The sequence below is a fragment of the Phaethon aethereus genome, assembly GCF_964289735.1.
Source record: "Phaethon aethereus genome assembly, chromosome: 11".
Taxonomy (NCBI): domain Eukaryota; kingdom Metazoa; phylum Chordata; class Aves; order Phaethontiformes; family Phaethontidae; genus Phaethon; species Phaethon aethereus.
In genome coordinates this window covers 13,313,712-13,327,189 of record NC_138587.1, presented here as the reverse complement: position 1 = coordinate 13,327,189, position 13,478 = coordinate 13,313,712, and the positions used below count along the sequence as shown (strand labels likewise).

Sequence of the window (13,478 nt, the reverse complement as noted above, 5' to 3'; positions counted from 1 at the left end):
ACTCTTGGTGGCAGACTTAGCCTCACCACCTTGCCTCTCAAGTCCAGCCACTCTAAGCCACTACCAGACAGCTACAATAAGTGCATTTAAAGGTGATGAAAGCATTGGTGCTACCGATAGGAATACACACACAGAGACCTATACACCCACCCGTCCCGATTCCCTCTGTTCAGTGATCCTCCTGGCTCCAAGCCTCAGACGCAGGCTCAGGACTTCTATTGGGAAAACTTGTGCAAAGACTTGACCTGTCCCAAGCCTTTAAGAAGTTCCTGAGAAGCCACCTGATCCTGTGGACCATCAGTCAAGACAGGAGAGAGACAAGTGCATTTAAGGGGGCAGTTCCCTCCCTTCTTTTCTAAAGATGCGTGTCTTCCTCAAACACATCCACATCCTCGCTCGCCTGCTTATTGATCAGGACGTCCCAGCTGTCGGGGCCATTGATGGTGTTTCCACCGTTCACGCTTGGCTTCTTCTCCTGCATTTCCGACTGGCTGTCACTGGCCACATCCAAGGTGGGGTTGTCATGGCAGCCATTCTCAACAAAGCGCAGCTCCTCACCGTGCGACTGCAAAGGACGAGAGGAACACAAATGGAGACAAAGGAGGATAGGTCTTAATGCTGCTGAGAAGCACAATCGGACCAGGCTATAAGGGTCACTGAGGACTTTGCAGGGTCAGTGGGAAAAGGTAAATTTACTCCTAGTCCAGCCCTCACAGTGGAAACAAGCTGTCCTGAGCACACCGAGGCAGGTTTGCATCTCTCTTACGCTTGAATGGACTCCCCTGCTGCTCCAGCAGTGTATCCAGCTATGCCCAGTAAGTGGACAGGGGAAGAAAAAAAATCTTAACTTTCCAATCCCCTCCATCCCAAGAGCTAAGACTCTAGCCACCTTCTCCAGCTGTCCAGTGCTCACCATGTTCTTCATCTTGGGCAGGCGCCTCTGCCAGCAGTTGTATATGAGCCCCAATACAATGATGATGGCACAGATGGAGCCAATGATCACCAGTACCACAAAGAGCTTGCCATAATCACTGCGTGTCTGGTTGGGGTGCGACTGGCAGCTTGTGGTGGTGGAGTAGTTCTGGATGCCAATCTGGAAGGAAGAAAGGGGTATGATAAATCTCCTAGCCTGCAGTCAGGTAGAATCCTGTTAAGACTTTCCAGGGTCCAGCTGCCACCACCACTGTGGGCAGAGGAACTAAAAGTCAGGGCTAGGGAGTCAGGATGTACACTACCTTACATGACTAGAAGGCACATAACTAAATGTAACACCATATTCCATGAAAGGTGACATGTCAGCAAATGACAGTAGGCACAATCTTATCTTGATCACCTACACAAGGATCACACCTATGTGCAAGACAAGGAGGCTATCATGGGAAAAACTGCCCAAGATTAAGTTCCCAAGACAAACTAGGGGACACTGAGGCTTTGGTGACTGCTTGACACAGAATGTAATCATAATAAATAGGTTTCCATTAAAGCTCTGGTCCTAAGAGGGCACAGCGGTCTTTCCGAGGTCTTGAAAGTGGACAGCTGCCTGCTGATCCAAAAAGCTTTGTAACAGCTGCCCTAGAAATGGGCGTCCTGTGGTTGCCTGCAAACAAAGCCCAATGCTGGTCCCAGTGACTTGGCAGATTTCAAACAGGTTAGGTATCAATTCGATAGTAAGTATGACTGGTGTAAGAGAATATCCTCCCTCCTCCTCCCAATCTTAGTGCAAGGTCAGTGCAATGAGCAGTGTTTCATTATTGACAGAGCCGGAGAGTCAGAGGCATGTGGCAAGGCTGCTCTGGTAGGATGCATGTTAACACAGGCTCACAGCTGCAAAGTCAAACCTTGCACCAACACGAATCCTTCGTTCTGTTCTAGCTGTTGATACTTCAATCACGCAATTTCTACAGGGATGGCTTTTCGTACTTTCGCTAGTGTAAGCCAATCAATACAGCACTGAGCACTTAATTTGCTTTGTCTAACTGCACCAGCTTGTTAAGTCAGGGAAAAACCTGAGAGCAGACAGCCAGCAAGACAGTGGCCCACCTCTGTTGCTAAAATCAGCAGAATTACTCCAGCAATATAAAAAATACGAGCAGAATCAGGCCCTCAGTGCCTACATATCCCTATGGATATGTAGGCCTAAGGGGCAAAGTCAGAAATCATGGAACTAATTTGTCCTCATCTCTGTCCTCTTTCAAGCTGCCCAGGGTTAGCAGGGAATATGTGAGGGCTAGAAGAAGCTGGAAGAGGAGGCTGGCATCCATCACCTCTCGTCCTCTGCCTGCCCTTGTGTAGGCAGTTGTCTAGAGGAGTAAAATGCAGACCTTGGGATTGCAGGAAGAAGATATGTGAACGTGCCCCATCTAGCACAGGCACCTTCTCCTACCTCCTTCAGCAAAGCCTGAGCTACTGAGAGCCGCCAATGTATGTAAATCAGCTGGGGGGTGAGCAGGGCCAAATCCGGGGATGAGACCCAGTATCCCAACAAAACGAACGTGTGAAAAACAGCTTCACAACCAAGCCAAAAAAGCAGGGAGGGAATAACCCACAGTTACTCTCTTAATGGGAGCAGACATTTGATGGCCTGGCAACTACCAGAGAGGGGAGAAGGGAATTTGCCAAGTGTTTGACTCATCTGTTTGCCTGCTGTGAGTTCAGCACTCAGTTAGACTGAGATATGCTCCCAGTTTTCAAGTCGCTTATTTTAATTTTATAGCTAGTCTTAACAAATATATGCAGGCAGACAGGCTCTTACCTCAGCTAAGCTCCTTTTAATGTCTCCCAGTGCCATGAGAACGTCTTTTGTAGGGATGACGCCTGTAAAGACAGAGAGGAAGAGATCAGTACTGCTCTCAGCTCAGGTTAGCTCAGTGAAATGTACTCAGTCTGAAATACCTAGCAGGATGGAGGCAGGGGAATACATGTTTTTGTTCATTGGTACTTTATGTTAGGAGGCTGAAAGAATGCAAGGATCACAGCCAAGGGTACCTCCCAATATTCTTTAAAGAGGTAAAAAAATCCAGGCATGAACTGATACCAGAGGCACCTAGGTACCCTTGCCACAGCCAGAGAAGCTCTCAGGATCTGTGCTTGCTCTGGGAGTGAGCAGCAGCACCACACAAAAAGTCATGGAGGCAGGTGCCTATGCTGCCCGATCCAGTGTCCCTGCCCCGAGCAACTTGATCCTGAGCTGCAGCACTCAAGATGCTCCCACAGAGCTCCATGCTCACCACTCACAACCTTTAGCAAGTGTGTTTTGCTCTGCAGAGCATCCTGGCAAGGTGGTGAGCCTGGCACAACAGCAGAGGCCGCAGAAGGTGTGCTGTAACAGCTCCGCTCCCAGCAGCAGACAGCTTCAGCCAGGGAGGCCCCAGTCCACACTGAGCCACCTCCTCCTGGGACCGCTCCTAACAGCTCCCAGGGTGCTCTCCCAGCCAGGGGAGCAGGAGCAGTCAGGGAGGGTTTAGAGGCTGAAGCCCATTTCTCCTTTCACTTGCACAGCAGTAAAAAGAGGAACTGCACACAAGCATGATTCTTCAGAGCAGGAAATACTTCAGTTATCCTTCAGTTAACCTATCCCTGAGGTTTCTAAACTCAGGGATACCTCCCAGCCTGGCTGTACTGCTGAAGTTCAGACCTGTTTTCTTTTCCAGGATGTCCCCTCTCATGACGGCACAAAGGTTTTAGTTTAGAAGACCAAATGCTCACCAAAGCCTTTTCATTGGCACATGGTCCAGCCCAAGTGCCTGGGAGAGATGCAATGATTTATGGCATCGATACAGGAAATACCACTTAAATGTTAGCTCCATTTTCCTATCACTGTGGGGCATTCTAGAATAGTGTTGGCGTTTTTTCATATAGGCCATAATGTCAACATTAGACACTAAGCAGGCAGCAGAAGCAGTATAGGAAAAGCACCGTCCTACCAGAAGGGGATTAAAGAGATGGTAAAATGTTCCAGCCCAGCCCATCTTTCACTGTCAGCTTTTATTTCTTTGGGGACACAGAGGAGGTGCAGTCAGGACTGGCCCAGTTCAGACAAGACTTAAGAATTGTTAAGAAGTGAACTAAGAGCAGGCTGTCATGTCCTGCCATTGCAGTGGCCTGCCCATGGAGGAGAATATAAAAGCACTGGGAAAAAGCTGATGGATGCTCGAGTAAAGGCAATCCAGGGAGGGAACAAAGCAGGAGGCAAAGTGCAGAAGACTGAGGGACAAGCCAGAAGGCAGGTGTGAAGAAAGAGAGTCTTATGCCTTCAGTCCCACTCCATCCCTCAAGTCCAGTTAACACTGGGAACTGGTGGGACTGAAATGGACTGGAGAGCAAAAGCTCCTTCCAACATGGCTGAGTGCCTCCATTTGGGAATCCCTTAAATACATCCCCCCATCACAGGAAGGCTCCTTCTCCCAGCACTTACCCTGTTCCCCTGCCAGTGTCATTAGCAAGTGCTTGTCATTCTCATTGGGTTTGCTCAGAGAGATCAGCCAGCGGTCCTGCAGTCCATCTGCCTGTCTGGAGAAGGCATCCTCCACCAGTGCCAACAGTTGGGGACCCCTCTCCAGCCGAAACTCCTCCTGCCACGGGAAAGGGACCTCAGTGAGTGCATGGAGGAAACAGGGTAGATGTAGCACTGCAAGACTGGCACGGCTGCACAGCTGCGAGCCCTGAACCAGACATGCCCAAGAGCCAGAGATGCTAAACCTGGTGCAACGCTCCCCTGCACACACCCAGTGCCCCAGACTGGACCTACGTACATCTCCTGACACACCAACCCTCCTCCTCAGGTCCTGCGGCCGCCATACGCCCCATACCGTGCCAAGCCCAGCTGCCCCAGCACAGCGGGATCCCGAAGCGACATTATCGTGTAAGGGAGAAGGAAGCAGCCAGGCTCTTCCCTGCAGCCAGGTCAGCGGGTGCCGCTCAGCCCGACATGCTCCAGCTATCCCTCGGAGAGCTCCTTTGCTGCTTTCTCACTCCTGTGTTTCTATTCTTATCTCTGGTTGCCATGCCAACCTGAAGGCCACACAGATGATTAATAAAATGGAGAGCTCTTGTTGCCATGGCAATTCAAAGCTCCCAGGGCAGGCACAGGCCCGTGCCGAAAACGGCCTAATTGGAAAAGACACCGATGACTGGGGCCTGAATCGCCAGGGCCTGCCAGTGCCACATCTCATCACATTAGGGGTTTCGGCTCGGGGAGGCAGGAGCAGCAGCGTGAGGATGCAGCGCCATGCTGCTCAGCTGCGGCTCCAGCTCCCGGCCCCGCTGCCAGCCTGCAGCTCTGCTTTGGGGGATGCGGAGTAAGGGGGAGCAGCTGAGCCCAAGAGCAGGAGGAGGACAGAGGTGAGATGTTTCCAGTGATGGGGAAAGCAGAGGTTGCAGAGCACTGATAAATTCTCCGTGGTGGAAAAAAGGGAGCTGTGACCGAGCCTGAACATACATGCGCTGAGGTGGACGTCACCTCCCGAGGCACAGCCAGGTACTGCTGTTGGGACAGATCCTGCAGTCCTCACTGGGGCAAAATTCCCAGGTATATTGAGTGGGAGATGTGCCCAGAGAGAGACTGAAGTGACTTGCTTGCCCAGAGCCAATGGGAAGATAAACGGGCTGCCAGCTTAACCCAACAATACAGACATCCCTGCAGCAGGTAAAAGCCTGGCACTATGAAGAACATTAAAGCCCAAGGTACAACCCTCTGGAAGGGCCTAAGCATCCTCCTTGTCCCTCACCTTTTCAGTGGGACTCGTACTGCGTCACACCAGGGCATCAAAACATAGGAAATACATTAGAAATCCCCATTCACACTAATTTAAACTACAGCACTTGCAATGCAGGTTCTCCCTCACAACACTGGCAATCCAAATACCACAGGACTCAGATTAAAAAAAAAAAACAAAAAACAAAAAACAGAAAACAAAAGGGCCAGGCAGTGGGTAGGTGAGTTGCCCAAACTGAGCAAATTACCATGGGCAGGAAACAAACTGCATCAACATCAGCGGGAAGGAGAAGAGCTTGATTCCAGTTTCAGCCATGCAAAGTGGTAACAGGAGACAGGGAATGAAGCGATGTTCATGTTAAATATGTATGTTGACACGTGTCCCTTTGAATAAGGGGGAGGACAGCAAAAATCATTTGCTGGGAAATATGTTTTGAAACATGAAATCAAGTAGAAAAACAGTTCAGTCCTGCTTATCCCAGGGCACCGTCTTCTCTCAGCAAGGCAGAACTGAGGATTCAACAGTAGACACAATTTGGTCAAGAGACATCTGCACATCTGCTTTTCAGTTCTCGCCCTTCCAGTAGTTTAAACAACACAAGTGCAAGTGACCACAAGAAGGAAGCCACTACATATTACAAAATTAACCATCATTTACACTCCACAGAGGTGGGAGAAAGAGCAATGGGGACTAGGACATGGAGGAAACAGGGCAGCAGGACTCTGGTTTTCAAGAACTAATTTTCTGAGTTGCAATTGTGAACTGTACACAGCTACTTAAAACCCTCCAAAGAGCAAACTGGCTTGCCTAAATCAGGAGGAAGGAGACTGACTTTTCATCTACCCTGAAAGCAGTCAGCATGCTTTACTGCACATAGGAATTCCCCTGTTTTCCCAGTGCCCAAAAAGTTCACCTTAAAAAAAATAGAACAAAACCACAAAAAAAACCCCAAACCAACAACTCACCAGTAGTAGCAACAGGTCAGTGCCACAGAGCCAGCCTGCAGTAACAAAACCAGCCAGCTCTGCCCAGAGCAAGAGCCGCAGAAAGTGGGAGTGCAGACAGATGAGGCCAGAACACAGTTCCCTAATGAAACATTTTGGTCTTGGGCTGTCAGGCTCATAATCATTTCTTAGAATTATGAAAGGCACCTTGACCCCAGGCCTTTCACAACTGGTTTTAAAGTGCGTGATAAAAGGCCCAGCAGAAGTGAACGAGCCCTTTTACCAGGGATCCACAGGGGGTTCTGGGCTCATGAATTAACTGCAGCTTTATGAGGATGGATGGACAGGCATTGGATTAGCAGAGCGTAGCTGGTTAACACACAAGATAACAGGGTGGGGAGTAGAGGCACTTAAGGAAGATTTAGTGACAGCTGCTTGACACTGAACCATTCACACTGCAAATGGCGAGTCCCTATTCCTCTGAGCCATCAGAGGAATGTTACTATATCCTGGAAGGAGGGGAAGGAAAAGGAAGAGAGGGAAGCAGAATCACACTTCAATCCTGCCATGTTTCCTACCAGTAAGAGGTGCAACGTTAAAAGCTCTCATGTCTCATGACAATCCAGGTACTGACTGGCACAGACTTGCAGCGAGAAGTTAGTCAAAATCCAATATAGGACTGACATGTGCTAGACTGAGTAAAATCTCTCTCCACCCACTCTTTTCCCTTTTGGAGAATAGGAATATTTCTGTCATCCTCCCCTTCTCTCCACAGCCTCTGTAGGTAAGTTGAGAGCGCTTTTAAAATGTTTTGTAGTGAAAGCAGACAGCTAGAGCTGTGCCTGCCTCCACTTCTCTAAGCACTATTCCCCCATGCCATCAAATCTCTTTGGACTTACACAGTCAATGTTATCCGACATATTCAGGATGATGTAGTTTTTCCCCGCAAGGTTGCTCCAGTCTTTGCAGATCACCTGGAGAGAAAAGACGAAGACAGATGGGTTAGGGTAGGGAATGCATCTCTCCTGCTGAAAGCACAGGGTATACAAAGGACAGGAGCAAGGGGCTGTGACATACCCCCAAGAAGTGCTTCTCAAAGAACGTAACTGTCCTCTAACTCTGTCTAAGGAGGCATCACCATTTCAGTGCTAGCGCATGGGGCAGGGACAAGGTTACTGTGCCAACTTGCCACAGCCCAGCTTACCTTCCACCTCTATCTAGACTCCAGGAGGACTCAGGTACTCGGTGGAAAGCTCTCCAGCCTGCAGCCTTATTCTGTATGTGATCAGCACTTAACACAAAACCTAACCAGGAGCCTCTGTGGTCCTTAAACTCGTGAGACATGGCAGCACTTTGCAGGCAGGATCGGACACAGAGAGGGACTAAGTCACTTGCTCAGGCTCCTCAGTACCATGGGGCAGAAAGCAAAACTAAAAGCTTCCCCTGGTGCTTTCTCACCAGTCAGCTCCTGCTACTCATCTTCCCTTAACCAGCTGGCAGTTTGCTGGACTTAGGAACTGCAGTTCACTGCACACCTCCTCCCCCACAGGCTCTCCTAGACCAACATCCTCACATATTGCTGTACCCTGCTCCACCTGCTCTGCATCTGGTCCCTGCAGGCAGCAGCAGCAAAAATAGCACCTTCTTCTCACTCCTTTTCCAGAAATCCCTGGGGCCATTTTTGTCCTGACACTTCCAATAATGCAGGCTGAGGAAACAAGGAGCTTTTGCTGCTGTGCATGCCCCAGATGGGGGGTGTTTATTAGAAGCATGATTTTGTGCAGCGTTTGCTGGGGAAGATGTAAGGGGGCAGGGTTTTCACCAAGGATGATGGATATCCTTAAGAAGTGCTTTGAAAAACTCTCCTCAAAATTCAGTTTTGACTGGGTGAACAGAAAAAGCTACCTCCACGAGTCAGATGTAGGGATGTGGGTAAGGTTAAGGGGTTAAACACCCCACAAGAGAGAAGAACCCAAATATCTCTACCACAACCTCCCACCCACTCCCAGCTCCCACTGCTACCTGTGCTGAGTCCCAGGGCAGCTCTGTTGGCAGCATGGCCATGTGGGCATCCCCAGCCTGCGGTGACAAGCTCCTCTCTGCTGCCACAGTCTCAGTGGCTAACTCGGTGTCATTCCAAATGGGATCCAGCGCAGGCTCATCAGCCCTGTCCCACGCAGATGCAGAAGCGGGGTGATGCTCACTCCCAGAAAGAGTCTGGGTGCCTGGGGAGCTGCCGTCAGGAGAAGGTGTCCCCAGAGGCACTTCCACTGTCTGCTCCATTTCAGTTAGCACCGTGGGCTCCAGCATCTCCCACCCCACTGTGGTCTCTGACACCTCCTCTCTGGCCGAATGCTCTTCCCCACCAGCCTCTGCTGTCGTCTCCGCAAGCTCTGCTCTTGTGGTAGTCAGAGTCAGCTCCAAATCTGCTCCCCCAACAGCCCATGTGTCCCCAGCTGTCACCTCAAAGGGCTCTTCCGAAACACTGAGAGACCTTGCAGCAACAGTAGTAGAAAAAACAGAGGACACAGGCAGAAGACCTGGTCCCATGCTGCTCCCAAGGTCTAAGCCTGGAGGAACAGAGTCCTCTTCTGGCCCTCCTATGGCTGCCTCGCTCACAATACCTGGTCTGGCAGAGGCTGTGGAAAACAGAAGGGAGGAGTCCTCTCGGCCCACTGGCTCAGAAGAGGTAACCTCTGGCCCGGATATCTGGAGGCTCTCCACTCCTCCTCTTGAGTGGTCTATAGGGAGCAGTCCCTCCTCTTCCTCCAGAGTGCTGGAGAAAGGTGTGTGCAAGTCAGGCTCAGCAAATTCTGCCAGCGGCTGGACGGTGCCTGTTTCCCAGTTGTCTTTCACCTGTGTCCCATTCCCTTTCAGCAGGCCCTTCTGAGATGCAGCAGGAAAGCTGTAATCTAAAAAGAGATGCAAAAGACTTCATGTCACATCCCAAGTAACCATGAACTCTGAAAGGCAGACAGTTGGACCATTATATGTGTCTAGCACAGATGGCATCAAATCAGAGAGACGCTCTAAGAGCAGGTAGCCTGCTACCAAAAAGAGCAATCTCCTCTGACAAGTGCAGCCAGCTCCCTGTCCCATCCCAGTGAATCCACTTTCCCTAGGGATAATTCACATGTTCATTCTCTCCACTCCTTTCTGTCCTGAGGCATTTCCACAGACAATAATAAATAACAGTTTTGACACCTGGCATCTTTAAGGTGACATTATTTATGAGTATTACGCATCAGGCTGGGATCCAGAGATTTGTTTCACATGGGATTCAGAAAGATATGGGATGGTAGCAGCGGTCAGCCACAAGCTAAATGGGAAACACTAGGGAGGAGAAACAAAAGCACAACAAATCAAATTCTACTCCCTGGCACACCCAGTCATCTGCATTATGAGACTCCCATGTCATTAAGGAACAGTTTTGCTGCAGGGAAACAGAAGCTGAATCGAGCTCCCCTGCCTCCAACCTCAGCCCCTGGTTGTTCTGTGGCTCTGACCATGAATGTATGTGATGTTGCTAGACAAATGTAGATGCTGAAGGAGAAGATGCACCTCACAAATATAAGGTCAGAGCAGGCAGTGGTTTATTCTGGAAGCCCAGCAAGGAGCTAGGATGCCAGGAGAAGGACAGTATCTGTAAGATCAGACACATTAAGGTCAGAGTGACAGGCATAAATCCATCAGGCATAAATCAAGCTTCGTCTTTCTTGAGAAATCGGCTGTACCCGAGGAGGTCCATTTCAAGAGTTTGAATCCCAATTAACTCCCTTTCTCCCCAAGACGAGCACAGCATATATTCTGACTGAGAAAGGGAAGGAAAACAATCTCTCTGCAGCCAGAAATGAGCGCCCTGCCCCATCTATGGTTATAGTTATTAACTAAGTGACTGTCTGAAATCCCCAAGGCCCCCATCTCCTCTCCTGCCTGCCAAAACAGATGCTCCACTGAGCACAGTGGGCAGCAGCCGTCTGGATGCCTCAGAAGAGATCGGCATGAGAAGTCTCCATGCATCCCTGACTTCAATCCAATCCATCACTTGCTGCTGCTGGAGCGGGTGTGATTTCCCAGGCAGGGAGGGCCATGTCAGCAAACACATCCATTGCCTTGGATATTCCCTGGCAACCAGTACTGCCCATGCTGCTCCTGCATGTTCCTTCCCATCCCTCCCAAGTAGAGAATCATGCTGCTTCCTCCACTCCAAGCAGGAGGTGCAAAGATGATCCTGTTCAGCTGGTAAGTGGCTTCCCTAACGCACAGCTCATTCCCTTCATGCTGTCAGCAGCTCCCTCCAGACGCTGCCCAAAGCTGAGCATGATCCAGCTGCTGACCTTCAGGGTTGTGATGTCTCCCAGTTCTGGCTGCAAACAGGACACTGAGATCTAGATATATCTAGTCTAAATATAGTCTAAGGAAGAAATTTTTCACAATAAGAGTGGTGAAACCCAGGCCCAGGTTGCCCAGAGAGGTGGTAGATGCCCCATTGCTGGAAACATGCAAGGTCAGTTTGGGTGAGGCTCTGAGGAACCTGATCTAGTTGATGATGTCCCTGCTCACTGCAGGGGGGTTGGACTAGATGACCTTTAAAGGCCCCTTCCAACCCAAAGATTCTATGATTCTACAACCTGTAGAATTCCTGGCCTGTATCAGAAATAGTGTGGCCAGCAGGAGTAGGGAACTGATTGTGCCCCTGTACTCGGCACTGGTGAGGCCACACCTCGAATACTGTGTTCAGTTTTGGGCCCCTCACTCCAAGAAGGACGTTGAGTTGCTGGAGCGTGTCCAGAGAAGAGCAAGTAAGCTGGTGAGGGGTCTGGAGAACAAGTCTTATGAGGAGCGGCTGAGGGAACTGGGGTTGTTTAGTCTGGAGAAGAGGAGGCTGAGGGAAGACCTTATCGCTCTCTACAACTACCTGAAAGGAGGTTGTGGCAAGGTGGGTGTTGGTCTCTTCTCCCAAGTAACAAGCGATGGATGAGAGGAAATGGCCTCAAGTTGCGCCAGGGGAGGTTTAGACTAGACATTAGGAAAAATTTCTTTATGGAGAGAGTGGTCAAGGCATTGGAACAGGCTGTCCCGGAAGGTGGTGGAGTCACCATCACTGGAAGCGTTCAAAAAATGTGTAGTCATAGCACTTTAGGAAATGGTTTAGTGGGCTTGGCGGTGTTGGGTTGATGGTTGGACTTGATGATCTTGAAGGTCTTTTCCAACCTTAATGATTCCGTGAACCTACTGACCACCACAGGCAGAAGCAATGCCTGCTTTGCCACCGTGTTTCAATAGAGAGCATCCATCCTGACTGAGACTCTACCCAAGGACCCTGAGGATTTTTGCTACCCAACAGCCTACCCTATAATGCTCCCTCAGAGGGCAAGGAGGCTGGTAGGAGCAATCAGTGGCAGCACAGACAAACAAAAACCATCTCCCCTCCACTGCCTGGCACTGGTCTTCCCAAAGGCTCTTACCACCAGCTACGTATCCCAATGTCTGCAGACACAGTCATTGACTTGCCAGATGGATGGTGGTTAATGGCAGGAACAGCCACAGACCATGGGATCGAGGACATTAGGTTGGGACCCTCTTCAGACAGATGGTGAAGGTTTAGAATATCTCCCAGGGCTCTGCTGCTCCTCCTGCTGCAGGGATACTCAGGGTTTCACCAAAAACACTAACTTCAGCAGGAGCCCTGCCTGCCCTGACATGCTGTGGGTGAAAAGTGAGGGTTTCACCCTTTAAAACAAGGCCCTGTTGGATGAGATGTTATTTTCAAGGATCAGTGAACCAATCTGCCATCTCCTTTGGCTAAAGACACCCTCAGTTATTCTTGACTTCTCCATACCTCTCCTCTTCCCTGACCCTCTTCCCACCAGGAGGAGAGCAAGAACTAGCAGATGGCCACAGCAGAAAAACAAACCAGGGAAAAAGCAGCATGAGGAGCTATGACCCAGGAGCTAGAAATGCTCCTGGCCTGTCAGCTCTCCTTTGAAGTCACACATTCAACCTTTCCTTAAGGTATTCTGTCACAGATTAGCTAGTTCCCGTGGGGGAAGGCCCCACATGGTGCAGCCATGCCGCTTTTCCACCAAGATCTAAGGATGCCACAGGGACTGACGCCTCTGCCATCTCTCCCAGGGGACGGAAGCTCAGGGAGAACCCATCCCACTCTCTCCCAGCAGGCTCTGTCGTACAAGGCAGCCAAAGACTGAAACCTGAGCGGCTTCTCTGGACCAACAAATCAACAAGGTAGAAGTAGACACAGGAATCCTTGCACTCACTACTAATTGAGTTGGCATCCCTGCTTGCCACTAGTCTCTCCACTATCCTGCATGGTAAGCTGGGAGCACCCTTCTCCCGTCTGGTTCGTAAGATCCCACTGATTATAACCTCAACTCCCCTCAAATCTTGCGAGGGCTGTTATTCAGATTCACATGAAGAACAGTGAAACTCAGGGTGTTCTGGTCAGAGTTGTGCTGGTTTGTGCTCCTTAAAACAAGGAGCTCTCCATACAACCCAGTTCCCAAAGGGGTTCAATCACTTTCCAGGTTCAGGGATGGCAAGTCAGTCCGACCTTCCAGATAGACACTTAGTTCCTGTCTGGAAATACCTCCTATTGCTTCACTACCAAGGGTATCTGTCCACTTCTCAAGATTGGCTCTCTTTGAAGTTCTTTTAGTTTACATACTTCTTCTATGATTTGAAGGAACTTTTGCACCCTGTCCAACTCCTTGGTATGATCCCAGCCACTAAGCTGGTCCCAGCATCTTCTTACCAAGGCTCCTTCCAGACAAGCTGGTTTCTGTCACTCTGCTGTGCAATG

At 50.0% G+C, this 13,478-nt stretch overlaps 1 protein-coding gene across 1 annotated transcript in view; it reads right to left on the bottom strand.

The window, feature by feature from the left end:
- Positions 1-339: 339 nt before the first annotated feature.
- The window catches only part of PODXL2 (podocalyxin like 2), a gene marked incomplete at its 5' end in the record, with an annotated part of 30,587 nt that continues 17,448 nt past the window's right edge, over positions 340-13,478 (bottom strand). The window contains 6 exons of the mRNA XM_082004410.1: positions 340-565; positions 914-1,093; positions 2,753-2,814; positions 4,415-4,571; positions 7,558-7,632; positions 8,681-9,570. Coding sequence (XP_081860536.1) covers positions 356-565; positions 914-1,093; positions 2,753-2,814; positions 4,415-4,571; positions 7,558-7,632; positions 8,681-9,570 — 1,574 coding nt within the window. The 3' untranslated portion in view covers positions 340-355. The remainder of the gene's footprint in view (positions 566-913; positions 1,094-2,752; positions 2,815-4,414; positions 4,572-7,557; positions 7,633-8,680; positions 9,571-13,478) is intronic.